At 47.5% G+C, this 27,452-nt stretch overlaps 1 protein-coding gene across 1 annotated transcript in view; it reads left to right on the plus strand.

The window, feature by feature from the left end:
* Positions 1–27,452, plus strand: part of DHCR7 (7-dehydrocholesterol reductase) — a 256,158-nt gene that overhangs the window by 186,355 nt on the left and 42,351 nt on the right. Inside the window, exon 6 of the mRNA XM_069623455.1 lies at positions 14,368–14,572. Within this exon, the coding sequence (XP_069479556.1) occupies positions 14,368–14,572 (205 nt within the window). The remainder of the gene's footprint in view (positions 1–14,367; positions 14,573–27,452) is intronic.

The following is a 27,452-nucleotide window of genomic DNA, read 5'->3' on the forward strand; positions in this document are numbered from 1 at the left end:
CCCCTGACGTTCCAGGTAACTACTTTAAGATCCCCCATGGCATGGCAGAATCCCTCTCCTCCCTTCCCCTGTCTGGTCCAAATCTATTTGCTTGACTCATCTGTATAGGCTCGTATCCCAACTTAAACTCCCCACTAAAAACACAACACACCCCCCAACCACCCACCTCCCTGTCCCATCCCAACAACACCCTCCCCAACTGTTGCCCAGCTCCATCCCTGGATCTCAGGCACCCCCACATCTAGCCCTTTCTGGCAATAGCCCGTACTCGCGGCTCAGCAGGGTCAAGCCGCCCTAGTGGCTGTCTTACTACTAACTCCTGGGGGGTAGGTTGTCTCCATTCTGCTGCTCCTGTTTACTACATCTAGTACTTCCCAGTCAACTTATGCTTTTTGTTATCTATATTCCAGTCCAACTGGACCGATAAGTCCGAAAGTGACATTAGACAATTCAAATGTTCAAACATAACTCAATGGGGCTCCCCCCCGCTTAAAACCCCAGTGATCCTACTGAATCCCACTCACTTATCGTGCTTCACCTGATCTTGTTCCTCATCGCGATCCGGGCAGCCCTGCAGGTCCTGCCACGCCACCGTTTCCTCTGGGGTCTCAAAAAAGAACGCTTTACTTTTGTGAAAGACTTTTAACCTCGCAGGGTACAAAAGCATGTACTTGATCCCAGCCGCGCGCAGTCTCCTCTTGACTGCCACATAGCTGTATCTCTGTCTTTGCACCAACATTGTGTAATCAGGATACGCCGTAATGTTGGTAGATGCCCTTTCTATCATTCCACCTTTACGAAAGTATTCCAGGATTTTTTCTCTGTCTTTATAGTTCAATATTTTTGCAATTATCGCCCGAAGAGGGGCCCCGGGCCGTGGTTTTCTCATCAGGGCCCGATGTGCTCGTTCGACAGTAAACCCTTGTGAGAGCTTGCCCACCTCTATCTCTTGCAGGATCATATTCTCCACATAGTCCGTGGGGTCCTGGCCCTCCTCCCCCTCCGGCAAGCCGACCACACGGATGTTATTCCGTCTCGCCCTCCCTTCCGCTTCCTCTGCTCGGTTCTCCAGGTTAGCCACCTGCTGCTTTAATATATGGACCTCCTTTGCATTATTTGTACTAGTTTCTGTATTGGTTTTCACCGTACTCTCCAGTCCACTTGTTATTTCTGCCAGCGCCCTGACGTCTTGTCGCAGCAGGGTAACTTCTATTCCCACTGTATCAATCTTGTTCTCTAGGGCCGTTTGTAGGTCCGCCATTACTATCCCCCATGTGTTCCTCAGCTCCGTTATTGCTGCAAGGACCTGGTGATTTTCTCCCCCTGGAGTACCGTCCGTGGAGACTGTCGCTGAGCCTAGTACCGGGGCAGTGGGAGTTTGTGGCGTCTTGGCAAAGGCCTCCATTGTGGGTGGTTTACTTTTGGCCCTAAATCCTTTAACCGACATGATGCAACCCTGTCTGCGTGTCTAGTTCTGGTCCCCTCGTGTCGTACCAGTTCTGTCCCCTTGCAGCTCTGCAGCGACACCAGAACAATCCAGGCCCGGGCGCGTTCCCCTCAGAGAGCCGCAGCATATGGCAGCATGCGCTGCACTCCGATTTCAGGTGGGTTGTGTTCTCCCACGTACCTTCATTGTCTGTTGCAGATTATACTCTTTCAGGTCACCTGCTATGTCGCCACCTGCACCTCAGCCTACCCGGATATCCAGTTCACCCTGGTGCATGTTTATTACATCCTCACACGCTCCGATGTCCGCAGCACCGCCGCAGGGATGTCGGATTCCGCCTCTTTGCTTTGTATCACTTCCAAGGGGGGGCTATTTGTGTTCTTGTCGCCCTCCTCGGGAGAGCCGGATTCTGCCCGATTTCAGAGGGGCAGGGGGGGCTCGTGACCCTCCTCTCACTTCCCCTGTTATTAGTGTTCAGCCACTTCCTCAACTGGCTTATCTTAGGTCTTTGCAGGGGTGCAGGCCGCCCTCCGCAGCAACAGCAGTGCAGAGTCTCCCTAAGCACAGTACTGGGGTCTAGTTGCCTTCACTTAATAGCCTCATGATGTGCAGGGTCCCCCCATCTTACATCACTTAATGTTGTGCAACCAGCCCGCAACGAAGCGGCACAGGAAGAATCAGTATAGGAAAACGCAAAACGGCCCTCTGTGTTTACCGTGTTGCACTTAAGGGCATGTCAGTCAGGTTACATATCCTCCGTCCGTTGTTTACTGGTTAGGCGCATGCCTCAATAGGCAGCGTGCTTTCGGTGCCCAGCACAGCCTACAGTCGCGGACTGCAAGCCCCCGCCACTACACTAGCGCCCTGCGGACATTTCTGCCGGCAGCCGCACACGCCGCGTGCGTGCGCTGCCGGTTTTACTGCTGGGATGGAGCCGGCAGCTCCATACAATCACGGGGCCGGGTCCACGGTTGTATTTCCGCGAGCGGCAGCTGGCCACAATGCGCTCCCCTTGCAGCGCCGCCTCGTATCACGCGGCCTGCACTCTCCTGGGGTGCCGCTCACTCCGTCTTTCTGTGCCTGCGGTCAGCTTGGTTATAACCTAGCCTCTGCACGTCATCTTGCTGCAATGATCATATCGTAGCTCCAGCAGCCCATTGCGCATACGCGCCTGCTGCTTTCACGGGTCCCTTTGTTCTATAGCGGCCGCCATTCGGTCCATGAAACAAAGTATCCAATCTCACGTTCTCCTGGGCCAATTCGCTCGCAGGTGGATGCTTCCTTTTCCTGTCACCTTCATACATCCATAGTGTCGTTTTCATGCAGCAGTCTGTTGTCTGGTAGCACACGCTACTGAAAATCGATTGCCGGATCACAGAGCATGATGGAGTCACAGCCTACTCCATGGCTGCTACGCCACGCCCCCCTTGTTCTCCCCTGTTCCCCTCCCTTGCCTTGTCGGGCTCTGAAACACTTGTGTACGAGCGTTATAGAAATAAAATATCAATATCAGGCCCTCTAATGCAAGAGACTTTGGGCCTCATCACGAGTTGGGCGGTTACGCCAGCACTAATAGCGCGCTAGCGCTATCTGCCCTACCGCCAAACCCACCGGCGCTATTAGTGCCGGATCACGGGTTTGGCAGATTTGGAAATCCCTATTCCCCATTGAGCCCATTCGTGAATTTCCCATTCCCCATTGGGCTCAATTGGGAAATTTCACGCTCATACCGCCGGCGGATTTCCCGCCGGCGATATGAGCACGAATTTTCGGCAGATTTCCCCCAGCTCAGAGCTGGGGAGAAATCCACCGAAGCCCTGATTTGGCGGACCCTTAAATCCGGCGGTAACAGCGCTACCGCCGGATTTAAGGGTTACCGCCAAACTCGTGATGAGGCCCTTTGTGTAAAAGAGACTTGGCCACAGAAGGCCCTGATATTATGTAAATGAATGGTAAGCTTGTGCTGGAGAAGCCCAGGAGTGTGCTGTGCTCGAGAGTCCCGCCTTGTCCCATGCTAAAAACATGGGGAAGGGAGACCCCAGTTATTCCATCCTGAATTATCCTTTTGTGAACACTACTTTCTTTTCTGGTGAACATTATCCCACACTATTTTGTAACTTGGCGTTAAGGTTTGGCAATGGGTTTTTTACTATAGGCCCCTTTTTATTAGGTTTAGATTAGGTGTTTTTCGCCCCCATTTATACAGTCTAATAAACACCCTTGAACTGCGTGTGTGTCTGTCTTTACTGTTGCCACCATGAGTTCCTTACATTAGGGATAGAGAGATACTTAATATCTCTCCCAAAACTCTATAGTCTGAGAGATTGGCACACACCACCTTCAAGGGATACCTAGTATCCCCCTTCTCTCTACTCCTGTGGCTTTTTAGTCACATAGACAATCTCCTAGTTATGGCTGGTAGCCGTGGACGTGTTCTACCAACTACTGTGTATTTTTTGTTCCGCAGGCCATGTCCATAGCCTCGGTAGTACACAAGAAGGGGCACCCAAGTACCAACTTGGGACCCTCCTTCTTTTTTCACTATTACTAGCCTGGTTGTTCTTTGTCAGCCCTTCTTCGATCATTCTGGGAGAGGAGGCTGTTGTGTGTGTTTTGCCTTTGGTGGGAAACCTTGGGTATCCCAGCCAAAGCTCCAGAGTGTCTAGGCAGGCAGGAAGTAGGGGGGTGAGTTTTCCACCCTGCTGTCCTTTGTCTGCCAGAGTGCCTGAATAGGTCCAGCTCCCACAGGGGGTCTGACTGTCCTGATTGGACAGCCAAACCCCCCTTTCTGTAAAATGCTGAGAGAGATTGCAGCGGAGTGTGTGCTGGAACTGTATAAAAGGTGAGGATTCTGGAGTGAAAAGCAAGTCGACTACTGGAAGCTGAAGTAACCGAAGGAAGATGACTAGAAACGCCTGCAGATCCTTTGCAACACAGTGAAGCGACCGGTGCTGTTCTGATACCGTTTTCTGTGTGACAGAGGAGCTCCGAAGAGGACGACTCCTTCACTTTGGCAGATGGGAACAACCAGTCCCAAGACGAGCCATCTCCTAAGGTCTTAGGAGTTTCCACAGCTGCGGAACCCCAATACCAGGAGACCTGCTGCCCATTTTGAGTGCATCCCTGTGGAAAGGCTGAATCTGTCCAAATCTTTGCTGAACTCGTAGGAACACTCCAAAGATCCGATTGAACTCACCCAGACCCCCCTATCAGATCGTGGGACTGCAGGAATCGAAGAAGATGGACTGGGCGATCTGTGTCCTTTGTTGGTGCTGCAGAAAATGTGACAAAACCGCAGAGTGAACCAAGAAGTTGCTGAAAGTCATGCCACAGGTCCTCCCTCAAGACTGCTGCTAAAAGATACCGTACATTGTCCTGCCTTCAGTCATCTGACCAAGTAATCCAGAGGTCGAGTCAAGAGCTGCAACAACGCGGAGCCGGCGTCAGTGAAGTAAATGGAGGGCACCCGCCTCTTACCTCAGACCCAAGCCGCTGCTTGTGTCCCTTCCTCGAGTCCGTTTTAAGGTCCCCCTTTTTAGTTAAGTTGCCGCTTCAATAACTCTTGAGACTGGAACAAATCCACAGGAACGATTCACCATTCGCTGCTTGTCAAGACTTCAAGCCCTCTCCGAACTGCCTTTAGCTAGGGTTGCGTTTTGAGACTTAAATGACTTACTATGGGAAGAAACCCTCTCTAGAACCTTGAACCAAGCTAATTTTACACTAACCATTTTCCTCCCTTTAAGTGACTTTACTATGTGTTTGTAGAGTAAATGATTTACCGCACACACCTTTGAAAACCCGCATGAGTGCACAATAACCGATAATATTGTCTTTTCCCTTTCTAATGTTGCTACAAATGTAACCGCAAACAAACACAAAAGTGAAAGTGCCCTTTGAAGTGTATTATCAAGTATTTCTAAGTGTTCTAATTTAAACGTCTAAAGTATTTAAAGTGATTCTGGTGTCATTATAATATATATATACTTTTATAGAACTTATAAGTGCTGTGCCTGTCTAACTGTATTCAGTGTACTTACCTACAGCTCACATCTTCTTCTTAAAATAAGCCTGACTGCTCTGCCACTCTACCAAGGTCCTGAGCTAGTACAGACAGATACTAAGAGTTGGGTATCTACAAACCACTGGGATAGCTTACTAAAGTCTCACTGCCAGTAGGACTTTAGGAAAACTCCCCTAACAGGGACGAGGAAAAGTTGATAAGGAGTAGTGGACACCTGTAGGTGTTTTCACCACTCTAGTACTGAGACGAAGAAGACTATGAAAGAGTACCTTTGGGGAAGTCAGCCATGTCCCACAAATAGGCTGGAAAGAGGTCAGGCAATTACATTTACTGACCCACACCTGTGGACCTTTAACACTCCTAGAGAGTATAAGAGATGGGGCTGCACACCATGGAAAAGAGCAGAGGACGGAACGGGCTGGAAAGAAGCATGTCGGAGAAACCAGGATCGGGAGCCGGGAAGACCAGAGAGAGATGCCCAAGCCGAGTGCGGGCCATTAGAGGGTCTAATTTTCCGGCTGAGCTCTGGTTACCGAGACCTACAGCAAGAGCTGTACTGCGCCCGAAGCCTACAGCCACCGCAGAAAAGCAGGAGAGCAAGGGAAGCTCTCTGTGGCAGCCGCGAGAGGGGCAAAGGTCATGGATCCAGAAGGATCAAACAGAACCGGCGAAGAATATAGCGCTGTTGCGCACAATCAGTGAGTGTAATCCCAGTTAATGCTGATACACATGAGAATGCTGAACAAACAAAAACAAGTAATCTGTGAATGTCGAGTAAATTGAAGTAATGGGACATAGTCCCGAATGATATACTGAACACATTTGAATACTGAATGAATTAAAAATCCCGATGATCGGCTTGTTGAAATACAATTGAAAGCCAAGCAAGTAATGAACACTTGAGAAAGAGATGTTAAGCAAATGGTGAATACCGACTGAATTAAAATGTTATGGGCAAAGCTACGCTCGGATGAAAGATAAATGTAAAATTATTTGAAAGCAACATACGATATAAGAGAGCAAGTGTGGAAGTTTGTGAAAGAACATGACAGAAAGGTGGGCGAAGGAATAAACCTACCACGTCCTGAACCTTATGCATGAATACAGTGCGGCAAGGCCAAAGACTGACACAGGATATGTGACTCATTATGGCAAAGCCAAGAGGCTAATCGGGAGAAGCCAAGCGTATGTGAACCTGCACAGAAATGTTGTGCCATTCTGAAAAGTATATATAAGGTTGTTTTACTTACCTTAGAAATGTTGTGCCATTCTGAAAAGTATATGTAACATCTTTATTTCCTTAGAAACTGCTTTGCCATTCTGACAGAAAGTAGATGGATGGGTATATTACTCGACTGTGATTTGGTTGTGCCTCTTACCAAAAGTAATGCTGTTGGTTTCACTTCACTATTCCTGTTAGGATAAACATATGAGTGTTTCTGTCACAACCCTCGCCCAAAACCCCCTCTGGCAAGCCCATTGGCCAGGTGGAGTCAGGACTCGGGCCTATAGAGCCTGGCATCCTCTTCAAAAGCCCTCATGCGGCCAGTCCTGGCGCCTTTGGCGCCAGGCTCATACACCATGAAAAACAATGTGCTTGGGAACTACTTTATTGTATTGTCAGCCAACATGGAGGCATCCACATAGCTTGGGTCCTAAGAACCAAGCTATGCGGTCTAGTGTTTTGGTTGTGGTAGCCTAGGGACTACTTTACCTGGACTATTTTATTGGGGCTATTTAAACCACATCCGAGCAAGACAACACGCTTTGTGTTTCTTTGCAGCTTGCAACGTGATGCTCACCGTGTCCAGCTATTCCCTCGAACCTCGGAGAAGCAGAACCTGCAAGGAGACAAAAGGAACATCATTAGCAGCAGCATCTTACCTGCAGTCTTCATCTTTAAACACTCGCAGCTACTGAGAACAGATTCCTCGAATCTTCACGCCTCCCGGACAGAACGGCCTGAAAGAGGAAGATAGAGGCAACATTAAAGAAAGCAGTAAAGACATTTACAAATTACGAACTGCTCAAAAGGCTTACCTGGCTGGTCGCCTCTCGGTTGGCACCACTCCGGACATTCCACTCTCGCTGAAGAACACCGCGACCTACAAGGAAGGAAAACACAGGTTAGCAAAGGCAAGACTTCGCAGCACTGCGCATAGCGCTTACTTACCGCATCATAGCGCTCTTAATGCGCCATCATTTACCAGCGGGGCTCAACCAAGCCAGTTCGCCGCGCAGAAGCTCTGCATACCTAAGGGAGAAAAAAGTGACATTTTAAACAAAGAAAGGCATGCAGGATAGCAACAAAACTAAAGAACAGCAATAAGACCTACCTGAACAATATCAAACGGGCCGGCGTCAGTGAAGTAAATGGACCGCACTCGCCCATGAAAGGCAAAGCAAAGAAGGCAGGACGGACAGCACGCCTGATTCTACCACAAGGTGAGGAGAGGGCGCCTGAGGGACTGAAATGATACGGGGGTGGAGGGAGGATACTTACCCCAGTCGGTCAGTCTTGAACACAAAACTCCTGTATTTTCAGGCAGAACCTTCCCCGCAGACCACATCAGGGCAAAGCCGAGAAGCATACCAGCGAGTGACCCGGCTGGGTGGCGTCCCTGTGGATACCAGGTGAGCATAACAGTTTCCCAACTGGGTCTTGCTTCCCCTGACTTGCTGTTAGCCTGTCCAGAATAAGTCTGCATTAGGTTTTACCTACCTAGAATAACTGAGTCATTTATAAAGTGTAACATTGGGTTTTGCTTTCCCTGGTCTTTTTTAGACAGACACAAAAAGAGTCTTAGGTTTACACCTGCCTTAAAGTTTCCTGTAGCGCCTGTAAAAAAGTTTATAGGTTTTACTTACCTTGGATATAACTGTGTTATCCTAAAATAAGTTAGAGTTATTGCATCCCTTAGTCTGTGAACTGAAAAGCAACTGTAATTGAATATTACACCCCAGGGTCCAACTCCCCTAGAATAACTGTTATCCAGAATCAGAGTCATAGGTTTATACTATTCCTAGTATCTGTGTTTCACTAGATCCAGATGATATGACTATGGGAATCATTACGAACCTGGAGGTAGCCATGCCGCTATTTACGCTACCCCCATTCCGGGTACCGGGTTCCTGGAATGGGGAAATACCGGGCGATTCCGACCTTGGAGGGCCCGGTATTTCCCCATTCCAGGAACCCAGACCCTGTACATCCCTATTACCATTCGAACCCCCATAGGGCTCAATGGGAATGGGGAGGATACAAACAACGAGTCCTCGTAATGAGGCGGTAGGAGGTTAAAGGGGCTGGCAGCTCTACTGGCACATTAACCCCCTACCGCCTTCCTCGTAATGAGGCCCTATGTGATTTCTTGCTGAGCGTCATGGTACAACTGATAGGGTCTACTACCCTGGTATTACTGAAAGTAATCTAAAAGTAACTATTTGTTTTGACTCCCCTAGAACTCCTGTTAGGTGTTCCAAATAAGGTTATATGCTTTGGTCTGTGTACCTTCAAGCACAGTGTTGTGTTTTTATAGTTGTGTTTATATGATCTGTGATAGTACTTATTTCCCCCAAGATTTATCTGGGCCTACTTGTATTTAAATAAACCATTTATTTTTACAGTACATAGTGTTTTAGTGTTTCTTTGGGACATTTGTATTACAATTTCATTAGTACTGATTCTACAGCCCTCGCTCCCTCCTAAGATAAGCCTGGCTGCTCTGTCTACACTACCATGAACTCGGATGGTACAGATTTATGCTAAGAGTGGAGTCTTGTACTGCCTCAGTTGAATGGTTTTACTAAACCCTTAGTTGGGCTTCAGAAACACTGTCCTAACATTCCTCACTCTTTATTTCCTATGGCTGGATCCTCCCCAGCGTAAAGTCAAAGTCCTACTTTACTGTTGTTGCTGTAATCTTTATGCCTCCTTGGGGCCAGCTCTTCTCAGTGGTATGGTCAGGCAACCTATTATTACTCTGCATGTTTCTTTGACTCTTCTTCGTCTGGGTTATCTTAATTGGTGAATCAAAGACTGAAGAGACATTACGATAACAGACAGTAGTGTTATCAAGGATTTCTGACAGGAAGTTGGTCTCAGGGGAAAAGGGGTTAGGGAGTTCTCTAATGGAACAGGAGTCCTCATCACCAGGACGGGAATCTCCTCCTGTGAGTTCCCGCTTCCTACCAGCCATAGGGGGACTATTGGGTAGTGGTCTTACTTCCCTACCCTCACAGGGAAGGGCTCCCACCTGGGGAGAAGTGATGAGATCTTGTGAATCATCACACAAGTCACATTGAAAGATAGTTTAGGCTTGAATGCTTGGATTACAATCCTGTGGTTGGGCTGAGTGAAGAAAACTTTGTATGTGTTGGGCTTTGGAACTCTGTGGGAGACTCCAACTACAATTACTAGGCACTTCCCTTTCCGTGGGGAAGGCACTTCACTTCCCTTAGGAAAGTGAGCTAGATATTTTGAGATGTGAGAAGGGCAGCAATATTGGGTAACCCAGACAAATGCCCTATGTTGTCCTGGTATTTGAAACATAAGAATATATGTTAAATGTTAAAGGTATTTGTACCGCGCACCGTCACCAACGGAATTGGTCCCCAGGCGCTCTGGCGGATCTGTAAATGATAAGTGGGGGGATTGGTTAGTAGGGTGAAGAGGGAGTAGGATAGTGAGAGGAGTGGTGTTCTGTTGGCAGCTTCAACTCGGTGTACACTGGGTGCTGAGCTTTGGTGCAGGTATTGGATCGGTGTCGGTCCGCGTGTGCTGTTGCTCCGGTTTATGTGTTGTTGCAGTGTTGTGAAGTGCGTGCGGCTTGTTGTGCGAGAGATGGTTGTGTGAGTTTTTTGAGTGAGATAATTATGCAGAGTTTGAGCTTATATTGGTTAGTGAGTTACATGACCTTTAGCATGCTAACATTCACAGTTTTGTCTAAGTGTGGCACTTGTTGGCCTTCACATGTGGGCATGCCTACATTCACAGTCTTTTCTAGGTGCGGCGCAGGCTAGTGTTTAGAAATCTGTCTAGGTGTGGGCATGCTAACATTCCTAACTTAATCTGGATGCAGCGCAGGCTGGTGTTCACGATTCTAAATGTGGCACCTGGTATCATTCAAGTTTCATCTAGGCGCAGGCATGTTATCCTTCAATTAATCCTATCTAGATGCGACGCAGGCCAATTGTCCACAATTCTAAGTGTGGGCATGTTGACATTCAAGTTTCACCTAAGTGCGGGCATGCGAACATTCAAGGTCCTATCTAGATGCAACGCTCTCAGGAATGTGGGGTAAACTATCCAAGAACAATTCTTCTGACCCAGATTCCCCTTCCTCCTCACCTGTCCGTGATTCCTCGGATGAGTCTTCTGAAGATATCTCCCTCCGGCTTCTCCAGGCGTGCTCTGGCTTTTTTGGACGAGTCTTAGGAAGAGCCCCGCCGGAGGCCACCCTGCCTACTAGCAGCCAGCCCGGCAGTGGGGGCTTCCAGGGGGACCGCCCCACGACCAGGGAAAAGCAAAGCTGAAAAACCCTGCGGCGATGTTAAACTGCGGGTCTTGAATGCAGTCGACTTTGTGAGATGAAAATGGCGTATCCAGTCTTTCCAGAAGGTGTTGAAGAGGATATGCAGATGCGTTGTAAGAACACAAGGTAAGAGTAAAGGGGAAAACTCTGAGAAGGCTCGGAGTGGAAGAATGCTCCGAAGGAAAGCGGAGCGCAGAGGAGGGGCAGAATGGCGGTCGGTAGAACAGAACGAACTGCTAGGAGAAAGTGAGGAAGGAGGTACGGAGAAGACAAAGCAAGGAAGGCGGGAAGGCAGCGGGAACCACCAGAACAGTGGACCGAGAACAAGCGTGTATACCCAAAGGGGGGTTGCAACGCATTGTCGCTTAGGCGTGACGCGTATATGTACATGATGCGCCGTAAACAACTAAAGCGCTGCATTAGTTTCCACTCAGTAGCCCTTCTTCCATTTCCACCATAGTTTCCAAGGACGGCGGATCGTGACAGACGCAGGCCAGGATTCACAATTCTATCCAAGTGCGGGCATGCCAACATTCAAGGTTCCATCAAGATGCGATATGGTTGATAGATAGATAGATAGATAGATAGATAGATAGATAGATAGATAGATAGATAGATAGATAGATTATATGGTTGATAGATGCTCATGTCACCAAGTATACAAAGGAGGCCGGAAGCTATTTATGCAGTTTGGAATGGGAAGCATCGCTGTGGGCTACCTAACTGCTAAGTGGGGCAAGGCGCGTAGGGCTGGACTATGTGAATGCAATAAAAGCATTGAGACAGTGTTGCACGTCTTACTCTTATGCGCGAGCCACTTCAGATGTCCTAGTCCTCTTGTGGTCAAAACATATTAAAAGGAGGCTGTGGAATCCTGTACATCCACTAAAGCTAAGAGGGTGGTGGAATTAGTGGCCTGCAATCTCACTGACTACTGGCACGAAAGAAGAAGGGCTCTTACTCTCTAGATTTGGCTAAGACAGAGATAGTGTGATCTCTAAGAAAAAGTTGGGGTTGTTTTATGGAATTTGTATTATTTATTTCCCATGTTTTATTATGGTTAGGTTCTATTTTATAGTTTGTGGTCTACCCATTATATTGTTAGTGTATATTTATATGCTGATATTGTATTATGTTATATTGTAATCGTTTTTTCATTAGAATAAAGTGATGATGTTGAGAAAAAGAGATAGCAAGCCAGGGAGAAAGTAAGTGAAAGAGAGAATGTCTGAGAGGGACATATAGAGGGTAAAGGAGGGTCGCTCAGATAGTGGAGACAGTGCCTGACTGAAAGGTTAGGCTTGAGACAGTCGGACTAAGATGGAGAAGGACTGTAACGATGAAAAGAACTATACTGAAGTAAATGATTTATAATGACAGACTGTGACAAAGGAGAAGTATTATGATGAAGGACAGTGACATTTTAGAAGGAATGTGACCAATGAGTGCATTGATAAAGGATTGTGATGAAGGAGAAGGGCTATGATGGACTGTTCAAAAAGTGGAGAAGGAGACTAGACTGATGAAGGACAGCTAGGAAGGAGAAATACTGCAGCTGTGATGAGGGTAACACTGTGAAGGAAAAAGCACTGTAACAAAAGAAGAGGACTGATGAAAGAGAAGGACTTTGATAAAGAAGGACTGTGATAAAGGACTGATGAAGGACAATGACTGGCAATGTCCTGGGAGAATAGCTCAGCAAGACGACGCGAAGCAACACAGGTTCGATCCCTGGGTTCGCGCTTAGAAACCTCTGGGTATTTGAGCGTGTTATAAATACGCTACTAAGACAAACATTCCTGCAACAGCGCCTTGATGCCCGCAGGCAGTGTGAGCGCTTTAAAAATGCTAAAATAAATAAATAAAAAATGTAGAAGGACAATGATGACAGACTGATAAAACAGAGCAACTGTGAAGAAATTCTATAATAAAGGACTGTGATGAAGGAGAAGGAGTGATGATAGACTGGAGAAGGATTATGACTGGCTGTGATGGAGGAGTGTGAAGGAGCAGAGCTGTTATGGATGAGGACTTTGACAGAGAAGGAATGTGACAGAGAAGGACTATGACAAAGGTGAAGGACTCTGATGAAGGAAAGAACTTTAATGAAGGTTTGTGATGAAGGAGAGGACTGATGAAGGAGATGATCTTTGATGAAGAAAATGACTGTGGTGAAGGGCTGTGACTAGGAGGACTGTGAAAAAAAAACGGTTGGACAAAGGAGAAGAACAGACAACAAAAACTTACTGTGACAAAGGAGAAGAACTGTGATGAAGGCAGGTCTCACAATGTGCACTCGCCACTAGCCATTGGCTGGTGATAATTACATCTTTGCGAGTAAGAAATGGTGTGCTGTTTGTATGTTTAGAATTGAGGTGGCAAGTGACTTTGTATGCCTGGCTTGTAGCTTGTAACTTGGTAGTTTGCCCCCTAATGAAGAATAGTGATGAAGGAGAGGGACTATCATGAGAAATAGAGACTCTGAGAAAGGGGGAGGACTGTTGTGAAGGGGAAGGGCTGTGATGAAAGAGGTTGGCTGTAATAAATGAACATTCGGAAGGACAAGGACTATGACAATGCAGACAGACTTTGATGAAAGAGAAGGACTGTGATGATGAAGGAGAACTGTGATGAAACAGAAGGACTGTGATGATGGACTCATAAACGACTCTGATGGATAAGGGTTGTGATGAAGGACTGTGATAAAGCAGAAGGGCTGTGATGAAGTAGAAGGTCTATGATCTATGATTGAGGACTGTGACAAAGGACTGTGATGAAAGGGAAGGACTGTGATGAAGGACTTTAGGATGACAGGGGGAAACTGTGAATAAAGACTGCGCCGAAGTAGAAATCTATGAAGAGGGAGGCCTGTAATGAAGAAAAAGGGAGGACTGCAAAGAAGGGGAAGAACTGTGATGAAGGACTAACAAAGGAGGACTGTGCAGGAGGACTCTGAAGAAAGGGATAGACTGTGTGACGTAACAGATGACTGTGGCGATGGAGAAAATGGCTGTGACAAAGATCTGATGAAGCAGAACTGCCATGAAGGAGAAGGTCTGTCTGCTTCTAACACCCCTCCTCTCCTCTCTTCTTTGCATCATTGTTTTGGCCACAGGTGGCACTTAGAACCCAAAACAGTAAGAGATGATGCATACACTTGGCCTGGGTGCATGCAAACCATGAAACAAAAGGACAGCCAAATTGTATCCTTATATCAGTCTGTAAACCCAAAAACATATCAGCGCTCGCAGAATTTGATTTATAGTAATAATGTGAATAATGTATACTTGCCTTTAATTTCATTTAAGAAATAATACATTTCCCTAAATAAACGTTTCTCTTTTTTTCCTTTTCCCTTTTAGCAAGTTCACCGGCAATTTCTTTTACGACTATATGATGGGAGTGGAATTTAACCCCCGAATCGGAAAATGGTTTGATTTTAAGTTGTTCTTCAATGGTCGCCCAGGTATCATTGCCTGGACTCTCATAAACCTGTCCTATGCAGCCAAGCAGCAGGAGTTGTATGGCTATGTCACAAACTCTATGATCCTTGTAAACGTGCTCCAGGTAAGGCTAAAAGCAGGCACAATGTTTTAAACCTTCATGCACCTTCGTCTTAACTAAATGTAATACAAAACCTTTCTTATTGTGTACTTATCTGCTCTTTTTTATGATTGTTTTCGAAACATTTGTGCAGGTTCTTTTTCTTGTTTAATTATAGATTCTGCACGTTTTCCGAGGGATGGGGAACCATTTTGTAACTATCTTTATCACTCCCTGTGGCTATACCATATCAAGCGCTCAAGCTGCAAAATATATTTTGCTTATAAAATGCTTTCTTCACCTTCTAACTATGACTGAATTTTGTTTTTTAAATGGAAGTTTTCATACTTTTTAACATACTTTAAAGCATGCGATCTAATGCACAAAGACATTTTGTTAAATGCATCCACAGTTTGCTCTTGTATTATTATCCTTCTGTATTTTTAGTTTTGGCTCCTTTAGCACTACCCCACGCAAAGCAAAGCCATTATTTTAGAGTGATGTGGACTGTGCCATGTATTAGACAGAGTGCTCATCTTTATTTTGAGTGCCGTTCCCTAGCAAATCACATCCATGTCTCTCAATAGAGCAAACATAAGACTGCTAATCAGCCTTAGTATTGAACTTCATTGAGATGGGCATGTAGTCTAGTGAGATCGGGAAGAATGTGATGTAAGGGTGCAGAAGTAAGACCCTGACACTCAGGGGTCATAGCGATTAGCAGAAAACGTTCTTTAAGTAAGAGAAATGAAAAGAAAACCCTATCTTGCTCTGGGCTTCCCTGCCTCAACCAAAATAACTTATGTCAATGTCAATGTTCAAAAGCAAAAGTCCCAATATCAGAATCCTAACTCTGTCCCTCTGAATGAAAAGAAGGTCTTTCTAGCCCAAAGGGAGTGACTCTGTTCCCCTCGACAAAAGAAAGTTCTGGAATCTTCATTTCCTTAAAGTGTTGGGGAATAACTCCTTTCCTAGGCCTTGTTCAGACTTCTTTTAAAGTCCATCAACGGCTGGGGGAATGCTCCTGCCCCAGTCTGCTTTAGGCTTGAAATACAGTTCAATAATTATTGATAAAATGTCCATTCTGTGGTTGGCCCTTTTCAGGCTAATTCCTTGTCTCTGGGTCCCCGACCCTGATTGGCAGACCTGGTTTCTTTTCACCAGGCACTGCGCTGAAGAAGAATCGCTTGGATGCTGTGCTCTATCACCTTGAAGCGTTGTTTGTGCTAGATGGCATTATCAATAAAGATCACAAGCCAAATAATCGGACAGACTCAAGGAATATGGCAAAATACTACTTTATTCTTATTTAATAAAGCAGGGAGACCTGGCAGACATTAGACTGATGCATGCACACTCACATATAACCTTGATTACACATAGGTTTTTTAACCTCATTGTATGTCATCTATGACATCATCCTACATGGCAAACACCTATCGAGGGAAGGGATAGTTTAGGGGAACATATCTATTTGCAGAACATATAGGAATTAGTACTTCTTTGGCTACCCCTTATCTGTAGGGCATGCCTTGAACTACCTGTTAATGCATACACTACTGATTATATAGAACGAAATAACCGCAGATTGGTCTATGCAACACTGTATAGCAAGTTGCCCCATAGACCCACTGATTGGTTAGCATTCACACCCAACCTTGGACTTTCGGCTTGCTACAGCATGTGTGAAACGAAACCTGGTTGCTTTGAATCACGTCAGACTACTCCCCATATTTCCCAATTAATCCATCATCCCTCATCGGTTCGGCCATAAGCCAAAGTCTTCCGTTTGTAGTTGACCTTGTAGCCTGCTCACTGTTCTGGAACATTTGAGGGAGTGTGAGCACACCACTACTCTTGTCTGCAGCTTAATGAATAGCAATCTTTTTTTACTTCTGAATCACGTGTTAGGAGACCACAGAATTGTCCATTTCGACCTTCTATTTACTGCTATTTGATTCAATTATGCTGGGTGTCGTCGTCCTTTTCGGCTCTGGAGACTTGTTCACTCCATCTTTTATGTACTTTCTGCACTTTTAATTGTCCAATACTTGGCTCTTGCAAATGTTTTCTTCTTCTTTAATCTAAGAGAAGCGCGCCCTTCGTTCTTAGCTTATCCTGGTTAACTCCCCTTGTGCCTTGCAATTATTCCTTAAAAAAGCATCTTGATCATAGGCCAACATGGCCTTCTTATTGTTCTCCACACAGGGCTTACCAGCATCTCCTGATTCTGCAGCCTTGGTCTGTTTCTGAGGTAGTTTAGCTGATTCTGATATGAGCCATCGTCCATTTTCCTATCATGGCCATCCTTACCATGTTTTATATATACCTTTATGGCAAGCCTCTGTATATCTCTTCTACCTTGCGTTACTGCGTATTTACAGTTATTGGTCAGTAAGTTACTTCACCGTCTTTGTATTCATGATTACTTTATCTTTAGGTACATGCTTCTCTTGGTGATTTGGTTACATCGTCACTTCTTAGTTATTTCATAGCGTTTCAATATAGCTTCATATATCTTCTTTATGACATCACTCTGCCCTCGTCCGATTTCATTTAGCGTTCCATGATGTTCATTGGTGCATGCTGACATCCTTCCACGCAATATCCTTCCACTTGCTCAGTGCAAGGGTACCTTCTATATAGATGTCTGAGTGCATAGTGTCTCTCATACACTTGATCCGGTATCGGGGCAACACATGGAGTTCCATCTACAGCTCTTCTCCTGCTATTCCAATATGACTGTGGTGAGGGGGCGGGAACTAGTGAGAAAGCATCCACCTGCTCCTCTACATTTCTCTTCTGGTCGAGTCCTCAACCACATTCCTCTCTTCATTCTCTTTTTCATTCTCCTTTATTATCTCTTCATATGATTGTTTCTTTGGAATTCATATCTTTGTCATTCCCTCAGGTGACCTGCATTCTTTATATGTTCAGCCACACTCCAGGTCATATGGCAGCACTCTCCTAATGGTGGACAGAATATACAACGTCCTACATATTTCTTATGATCCTTGGGATAGTAGAACTTTGTTCCTGGAGGTGCAAGGGGACTTTTCTTTATGTTCTTACGAGTGCTTTCCTCATCCTGCATTTGTCCATCCGTTTCATCATCTATATCAATCATTATCTTCATCCCAATAGCTTTCTTGGCTGTCTTCTGGCATTGTCCCAAGATGACAATTGTAAGACAAAATCGTCATCCTTGATTTCATCTACTTCCTCCACCATCTTCGTGTGCATGGTTGTGTAAGGAAGGCATGGTTTCAAAAATAGGTGCACAAGTGATCACAGTTCAAGGGTGTTTATTAAACTGTGTAGGTAGGTTGGAAAAACACCTAATCTAAACCTAAATTTAAGATGGGAGCAAGCTACGACCATCAAATAATAATGGAGTCTTAGTGGCTTTGTGTCAAAATAAAAGGGCCTGTGCTAAAAAAAAACTATTGTCAATCCTTTTGCTAAGTACAAAAAGAGTGTGGGATATGGTTTCACAAGAAAGAAAGAAGTGTTCACAGATTATAAGTCAGGATGTGTTAGCCGGGGTTCTCCTTTCCCGCTCGTTTTGAGCATGGGACAAGGCAGGAATCCTGAGCACTGCACACTCTCGAGCACGATACAGCAGTTCCACTTCACGCATCGGGACCTCCAGTGGTTACGCATCAGGACCTTCGGTGCTTAAGTCTCTTTTCTACAAAAGTCTCTTGCCCCTGAGGACCTGATGGGTTCAGAAAATAACAAACAAAAAGTTCTTTTCAGATTACACTTGAGTTTTTTATTTGCATTTTTAAAGCGCTGCAGCTGCCCTCGGGCATAGTGGCGCTGTTACAAGAAAGTTTACTTAACATGGTGACTTGGTTGCAGGCATGGCTGTAGTTCCAGGGTTACATGGGAACCGTGAGCAAGGTAGTTGATGATTCTGTTACGCTCACCTGACTCCCACAGAGGTGCCGGTCTGATCTGGGCTGCTGCAGCCTCCTCAAGCGTAATGCATAGGGCTGAGATGTGTTGTTTGTCTGGCCAGTAGGAGTACTCTTCTGTGAATGGAGAAAGGGGAATTGACCACCCGTGGAGTTCAGCGTAAATTCCCCCTGCCCCCGTTGTTCTCCCCACTGACCACCTCCGATGTCCCCTCTAAAGTCTCACCTTATGGTTTGAAAGGGTGAGCTCTCCATCCTGCTTCGAGCGCAGGGGCGCGATACAAGTTGCTCCACTGGTCGAAGGAATTGGTTAGTTCCAGGGCTATTTTGACTCTCCCGGCAAGGCGCCGTACGTATGCAGTTCGTAAGAATTCAAATGCCTGACCATAACTCCTATCTAATCCCGTAATCTGTGGTCTTCTCCTTTATTCAGGTGCTGAGAGAAAACCAGAGTTGAGGAGTTATACCTCCGGCGGTAAAATTAGGTAAGTCTATGGCGGGAGGTGGCTCCCCTTGATTGTCCTTTTGATTCACCCTGTTGTGCTTTTGTTTCCCCTTAGGGGCCGGGGTACGTCGATGGTGCAGTGGGAGCTGCACCGACCCGAGAAGAGGAATGGTTCCCCCGGTGGTAAATCAGGTAGGTCTTAGGGTGGTAATCGGTATTCCTCTATATGTTCCCTTGGCTCACCTTATTGTCTTTATCTCCCCTTAGGTGCCGGAATGTGGCGGGAACATGCAGGAGGCTGCAGTGAAACGTGAAGATGCAGCCAGGAACGGTGAGTGCAGCGCGGCGCTGCTGCTGGCGATGCGACGTGTTTAAAAATAAAGTCTTTCGTTTGGTTCGACGATGCGATGGCTCTGGAATCAGGTAAGAAGCTTGTAAATGTTCTGGTTCTAACCTTTCTCCTTCTTTCCCTTGTTTCTAGGTGCTCCGGGTTCGAGGCGGCCGTGGCTGAAGTCTGGATGCTGCTGCAGGCACGGTGAGCGTTACGCTGCTGGATGCAGAATAATGCGAAGCGTGTGCTGTTCTTCGGGGTGGTCTAAATAGCCCCCAAAGTAGTTCCAGGTAAGTATTCCTCCATCGCCACAGCCGAGTGGCAACAGAGTTGCTAGGTAAAGTAGTCCCTTCTAGGCCTCTTGAGGGCTTGGATTCCTTGCAGCATGGTCTGCATCAGGTAAGTCCAGGTAAGTTTTCCCCTTATGAGCCTGGCGCCTATGGCACCAGGACTGAAGTCTCATATGAGCCTGGCGCCAAAGGCACCAGGACTGTGTCCAGATGGCCCCTAACAGGGGTCGCTGGGCCTTTCCCCGGGAACGTGATGCCTGCTCCCGGGGCTGCTGGACCTGGTCTGGTTCCCCGGGGGTAGGCATCATGACAGCAGTCCCCCCCCCCCCCCAAGGCCCCTCCTAAAGTCGTTCTTCCCGGTGATTTAGGTTTGTCCAGGAAATTTCGGTGGAATCTTTTCACCAACCGAGGTGCATGTACGTGGTCACTAGATTCCCGAGACCTTTCCTGTGGTCCATAACCTTTCCAGTCAATCAAATAAAGTTTTGATTTCACCATCTAGGAGTCCAGGATGTTTTTAACCTCAAATTCGGGTTCCCTGTCTATAAGGATGGGGTCGGGTGGCTTGATTAGTCTTGTCCCTGGTTGCACTGGCTTCAAAAGTGACACATGAAAGACGGGGTGAATCCGCATATTTGCCGGTAAGTCCAACTTGACGGCCACCGGGTTGATAATGGCCTTAATAGAGTAAGGTCCCAAATATCTCGGGTTAAAGGTCCGTGTTCCCTTGAGCGGTATGTGTTTTGTGGCCAACCATACTTGGTCTCCTATCTGGTATTGTGGAGCATCACTTCTATGCCGATCCTCATCCTTCTTGTATTTCTCCTTCGCTTGCTTCAAATGTGCTGTTGCTTCCTTAAAGGCTTGTGTAATCGTAGAGTGTAAATGGTCCACTGCAGGCATTTCTAGGTGTTGGGGTGAGTCAAGGTCTGAGGTTCGAGGGTGGTGCCCGTATAGGGTATAAAAAGGGCTTTGCCCAGTTCCAGAATGAACTGAATTATTGTATGCATCTTCAGTGATCCAAAGAATGTCCTTCCAATTACTCTCTGATGCAACATGCAACGCAGGTATTGTTCAAGAGTCTGGTTGGTCCTCTCCGTTTGACCATCGGTCTGGGGGTGGTGACTGGTTGATAACCTCACGTCGATTTGCGCCAGTTGACAACATTTTCTCCAAAAATGAGAAATGAATTGACTGCCCCGGTCAGAGACCAGTACGGATGGAAATCCATGTATACGAACAATGTTTTCAAGAAATTCCTTGGCTAGGATTGAAGCTGAAGGTAGCCCCTTTAAAGGAATAAAGTGGGCCATTTTGGAAAAAAGATCCACAATAACAAGAATGGTGTTAAACCCATTGCAAGGAGGTAGGTCAGTAATAAAGTCCAATGATGAGGTATGCCATGGTGCAGGCGGAATGTCTAATGGTTGTAAGAGTCCAGCTGGCTTTTTCTTCTGACTTTTGTTTTGGGCGCAAACGCCGCAAGACATCACAAATGACTTAATGTCCTTTCGCCAGGTGGGCCACCAGAATTGTCTTTTGATTTTTGCTTCGGTTTTTGCAATACCTGGGTGCCCCTCCATCAGGGTATCATGATAACGGGAAATGACTAGCTCTTGTAGTTCCTTGTGAGGCAGAAAAAGGTAGGTCATTGCTGACTGAAAAGTTCGGGCCTCTCCTTACCCAGTCCTGCAAGGCTGTAGGATCAAAGAGTTGCTGGATTTTACTCTGAATGTCCTCTGGGGTTTGTAGAGTGGTCATGCCAAGAATCCTTTGTTCGGAAATTATAGGTACTGGTTCTGAGTTCATTTCAGTCTCTCCCATCCCTATTCGGGATAGAGCGTCAGCTTTACTGTTCTTACAACCTGGGCGGTAGGTGATTACGAAATCGAACTCGGCAAAGAACAATGCCCATCGGAGTTGACGTGATGATTGAGCCTTGGCTGTTTTTAAATATTGTAAGTTCCGGTGAATGGTGATCACAGTGATGGTATGCATGGCATCAAGAAGATAGTGCCGCCAAGCCTTGAAGACGGACTTAATGGCTAATAGCTCCTTATCGGTAACTGCATAATTTAGCTCAGGTGCCGAGAATTTTCGGGACCAAAACGCTACTGGGTGAAGCTGGCCGGTTTTAGGATCCCTTTGAGACAGGACCGCTCCCATGGCTAGACTGGATGCATCAGTTTCCACTATGTATGGAAGTTCAGGGCGCTGATGCTTTAATACAAGTGCAGACGTGAATTTTGCTTTCAGTTCTTGGAAGGCCTTTTCGGCTTCTTCAGTCCACATAAAGCGTTTATTTTTCCGCAAGAGTGCTGTGATGGGATGTACAACATGTGAAAAACCCGGGATGAATCTGCGGTAGAAATTGGCAAAGCCGAGCATGCTTTGAACTCCTTTAACTGAACTTGGTGATGGCCACTTAAGGATTGCGTCTACTTTTTGTGAGTCCATTCGGACTCCCTTCGGTGTCAGGATAAACCCAAGGAATTCAACTTCTTCAGCATTGGATCTTTCATGGATTCACATGCTTAGAATATTCCCCGTCGTCAGGCTGGGAATCCCCGATACATTATATATAGACCCTTTCCCGTAGGAAAACTTTTTCGACGCTTATGCGTCCTATCCACCTTGTTTTGTATCATGCGTGCCCGCACCGTCAGGACGTCATGATATAAATACAGGCCCCGCCCCCGCGCTCCCTCAGATTTCAACCGTCTTTCAAAGTAGTGGGATCCTCGTGATTACTGCTAGTGGAAACTAGGTTGTTTTTTCTGTTTCGCTTCGGCGAAGTTCAAATTCTAGAGAATATGTCTGGAAAAGCGTTATTTCGCCCTTGTGCGACATGTGGCCTCAAAAAAGTTTATGAAGGAGATGCCCACATGGATTGTATCTACTGTCTCCACCCGCACCACACGGCGGATACATGTGAGATATGCCAGGGTTTCTCCCAAAAAACCCTTAAGGACCGTAAAAGAAGGCTGGTCGACTGGCTTAATGACGGAGCGGGCGCCTACCCGGCTTCGGAAGTTGGCTCCACGGCCTCCAGGAGCAAGTCGGAACCTCCATCGAAAAAGGTACGGCCAGCAGAAAACCGCGCTGAGGACAAGCATAAGGGGAAGCATGCTGGGTCCTCCTCATCACATAAAAAGCCCTCCTCCTCCTCATCTAAGACGGAGAGGCAAGCGCTGTCAAAATCCTCCTCAGGGGACTGTCCCAGGTCTTCCGTGAGTCGAGATGTTTCAGCCGGGAAGTCGGCATCGAAATCGGCGACGAAGTCTAAGGGCTCGACGACGACAACTTGCTCGTCGACCTCGGTGTCATTGACGATGCCTATTACCGTTCAGGCAGCAGCGGTTGGGATTCCTTCGTCGACGGAGACTCAGTCTATGGCTTGGCTGCCAGAGGTCTATGACTCGATCCCCCCTGAGGTCTTACTGCAGCCAGACACGGCCTGCTCGGTGGAAGGAGAAGGTGGCACGGTTCTGCAGCCATCGGATTTGGGCTTACGGCCTTCCACGTCGACGACGACGAGTGCGAGTGGGGGTATGGTACCTATATCATCAACGTTATTGAACCCCCAGGCAGTTTTGTCTCTGGATGTGCTTAATACTCTTCAGAAGCTCCTGCAGCGGCTGGATACGCAGATCCCTCAACCTGGTACTTCGTCGTCTCCGTTTTCCGTACCTCCTGTCGACGAGCAAACTTGTGCGGCTCGCTTGACGACTAAAAACCCATCGACTCAGGCAGTAAAAGATCGTCCTCGAGCACAGGAGGAGGGTGAGTTGTCGGAGTCCGATTCTATACTGGGTGACTCAGGGTCAGACATCTCCCTGTCACCTTCGAGGGACCCAACATGGAATTCGGATGTAGAGGTAGAGTCTACGAGGAGCCAGTCACAGCCATCCCCCCCCGGATGATGTGGGAGCCTTCCATGCAATGATGGGAAAAGCTTGTTCCGAGTTCGGCTTGATTCCTGAGGAGCAGAAGAAAGACTGCTTCCTTTTTGACCATATGGGTCAAAGGAGGAAATCGGTATTTGCCATCCCAATTCTGGACCACGTGTGGCAGGAAGGTCTCAAGACGATGCGCCATCCGTTTTCGGAGCCAGCTAAAAAGGGGCGGATTGAGAAAAAGTTTAAAGCTCCGGAGTCCACTCCAAAATGTCTAACATCACAACCTCTGTGTAACGCTCACCTGGTTCCCCCGGAGGCGCGGGTCTTGATCTGGCGAGGATACTGTCTTCAGTGTTAGGCGCAGGGTTCGTTTTGCTCCCGGACTGGGCCCCCTTCCCACCGACAGTTTAAGCTGAAGAGAGAGATGTCTGCAAGGGTAAACCAAGGTATTAGTGTTTGGAAGGTTCGGAAAGTTCCTAGCCCCTCTCGCCCTTTCTTTCCCCTTGGAACTGGGTTGATATTGCGCTTACCTTATATAGGTAAATGCCGGGCTCTCCATCCTGCGTCTATGCAGGGGCACTGGATCCAGTTGCTTCACTGGATGCGAGCTCTGCCTCTTGATAGCAGAGGATTTGCTGAGAGCGAAGACGCCGTTAATGCACGAGCGTGCCTTGTAAGTATTAAAGTTCCTTTTGCCTTGTTTTCTTCTCTTTCAAAAGTCTTAAGTCTGTAAAGTCTATGTCTTTCCCTTTTCAGATGCTGTGACGATGAAGATTATCCTTCTAATGGCACGTAAGTAGAAAGACTGCACTAGCGCTGGAGAATGCTCCGTAATGTCTCTTTTGTCTTTGCAGGTGCTGAGGTGCAGCGCGAACAGATTGAAAGCGAGCATAACATAGGTAAGCATTCTTGTAACTAAGCGTTACTAACCGATGTATCTTGCCTTGCAGGTGCCGGAATGCAGCGCGAGCTGAGTTGGAACGGGCGTAACACAGGTAAGCAGAACTTGTAGTTGAATATTACTAACCGATGTTCTCTCTCTTTGCAGATGTCGGATGCCGGAAGAGAAAGGCAGAAAAAGGCGCCTTGGATGCTGCCGTTGGATTAGGTAAGTAGATTCACTGCCTTTACCTTAACCTAACCTGTGCCTTTGTTTTGCAGGAGCTGCAGAAGACTGAAGAAGACTGCAGATTGGATTCCAGCAGGTTATTCCGTGTTCACAGGATCTGGAGCTGGAGGTTTCCTGGAGCTGACACGATGAGCGTCCTGCTGCAGATGCAGAATAACGCGAAGCACGTGAAACCAATCGGGTGTGGTTTAAATAGCCTTCTGTAGTGCTTAGGCATCTCCTTCCACGGCCCCACCCAGGTAAGAAAAGAGTTCCAGATTTCTAAAAGAGTTCCTGTGTTCTGCTTCCAGGGAGTGGCTCCTGCTCCACCCAGACAGAAAAAGTAGTTCCAGGCAGAGAAGGATCAGGAGACCAGTTAGCTCGTAAGTAAGCAGCATGGTCTGCTACAGGTAGGTCCACCAAGCACTCTTATCCAATATGAGCCCGGCGCTTCCTGTGCCGGGACCAGTCACCATCATGAGCCTGGCGCCACTGGCGCCAGGACAAGGTCCAGAGGGTCCCTATAGGGACTGGCTGGTTCCTGGGATCAGAGTCATGGGCCTGCTTCCAAGGTCGTGGGGCAAGTCCTGACCCCTTGGAAGCAGGGATCATGACACTCTGTCTGACTCGGTGGTGTGGGCGGCAGCGGCTAGGAAGGCCAGGGTACAGCAAAAATGTTCAACTCCACCCGAAAGCGAGGCTAGGAGGCAAGACGCCTTTGGAAAAAAGGTGCTCTCGGTCGGTGCGACGACGGTAAGAGCAGCCAATTCCTTAGCGATCGTATCACGATACGATAGAGAAATGTGGCACAAACTAGCCCCTATCCTAGAACACCTGCCAGACGAACACCGGAAAGCAGCCATGTTACTGTTGCGGGAGGGCGAAGAGGCCTCGAACCACGCAATTAATATTGCAGTTGACCTAGCAGAGTCTGGATTCAAACAAATCAACCATGGCGTAGTACTTCGTCGACAAGCGTGGCTCAAATGTACTACTTTCCGTCCTGAAGTCCAGTACAAAGTCCTTGACATGCCATGTGAAGGGGAACACCTGTTTGGCGAAAAGGTTGACGAAGCGTTGAAGGGGATGAAGGAAGACACGGATACCGCTAGGTCCCTCGGCGCCCTCCAAACGGGTAGAAACTTTCGCTCTTTTCGCCCCTCTAGGGGTGCTTCTGGAAACTCCCGCTTTGGAGCCTCGAGGGATCGGGGATTTAACAGGCCCTCGTACTCTTCACAAGGGTTTAGACGAGCGTCCCAATCGGCACGTAGAAGCAGAGACTATCAAGCTTCCAGACGGCGAGGCTCGGGTCCCTCGTCGACGAAGAACAAGCAAACCAGCAACCAATGACGGCCTTCGGAACGTCCTGGGGGGACGAGTCTCTCATCACTTCGACCAATGGAAATGCATCACCACAGATCGATGGGTTATAGACACGATTCGCATGGGTCATGCGCTACAATTCAAAGACAAGCCTCCACGTCTTCCTCCTGTATTTTCAACCCAGCCCCACCTCCGAATCCTACGACAAGAGGCGGCGCTTATGTTGCGAAAAGGAGCGGTAGAGAGAGTTCCTGTAGCACAGGAAGGACACGGAGTTTATTCCCGGTTCTTCGTTGTCAAGAAGCCAAATGGAAGATGGAGGCCCATTCTCGACCTGAGGGTGCTCAACAAATGGCTAAAGAGCCTAAAGTTCAAAATGCTAAAGCTCCAGGAGGTTATCAGGTCGGTGCAACCCATGGATTATCTGGCGTCACTAGACCTTCAAGACACCTATTTTCACATCCCAATACGCCCACGACACAGGAGATATTTAAGGTTCGTCGTCGGGCGAAAGCATTTTCAGTTCAAGGTCCTCCCGTTCGGTCTCAAGTCCTCCCCCAGGACGTTCACCAAGTGCTTGGCCCCCATAGCGGCCCATTTAAGGAAGGACGGTCACCATGTCTATCCCTAGCTAGACGACTGGCTGGTCAGAGGCTCGTCCAGGGAACAAACACGAAAAAGTCTGGGGGCCACGATGTCCCTCTTACAGGAACTGGGCTTCGCGATAAACTTCAGCAAGTCCTCCGTAGAGCCTTCGAGGACCTTGGTCTTCCTAGGAGCGGAGTTTCATACGCACACAAGTCTGGTAAGACCATCCAGCGAAAGAATACAGAAGCTACAAAGCAAGGCATCGGAATGGAGATGCGGTACCAGGGTGTCGGTGCGCAAATACATGTCCCTGCTAGGGACCATGTCATCCTGCATTCCGCTGATAAACAACTGCCGTCTGTTTGAGGCCCTGCCAGGAATTTCTAGCGGACCGTTGGGCGCAGAGCCAAGGTCGCTGGTCCGACAGACTGATCATCGGCGATCAACTGGTACAAGCACTCTGTTGGTGGAGAGTTTCTACTCATCTAACGAAAGGAATGCCTCTGGTGGAACCGGAGTTCCAGAAGACGGTGGTGACGGATGTATCGCTGAGCGGATGGGGAGCTCATCTGGATACGTTACAGGTACAAGGCCAGTGGTCGTTGCAGGAGTCCTCCCTGCATATCAACCTGCTAGAACTGAGAGCAGTGAGATGGGCTCTGAAATCTTTTCTTCCTCAACTGAGGGACTCGGTGGTGCGTGTCATGACGGACAACACCACTACGATGTTCTACTTGAGGAAACAAGGAGGGACACGTTCCAGGTCCCTATCGACGGAGGCACAGAAAATTTGGCATTGGGCCCTACAACACAACATGCAAATCTTGGCGTTCCACCTACCAGGCGTGAGAAATGTGGAAGCCGATGCCCTCAGCAGAGAAATGAACGAAGTTCACGAATGGGTGCTGAACGACCAACAACTACAGCAAGTATTCAAGAAATGGGGACATCCTTCCATACATTTGTTCGCGACGAAGAACAACAGGAAATGCCATCAGTA

This window comes from Ambystoma mexicanum, chromosome 11 (genome assembly GCF_040938575.1).
Source record: "Ambystoma mexicanum isolate Mex_15411 chromosome 11, UKY_AmexF1_1, whole genome shotgun sequence".
NCBI classification, from domain to species: domain Eukaryota; kingdom Metazoa; phylum Chordata; class Amphibia; order Caudata; family Ambystomatidae; genus Ambystoma; species Ambystoma mexicanum.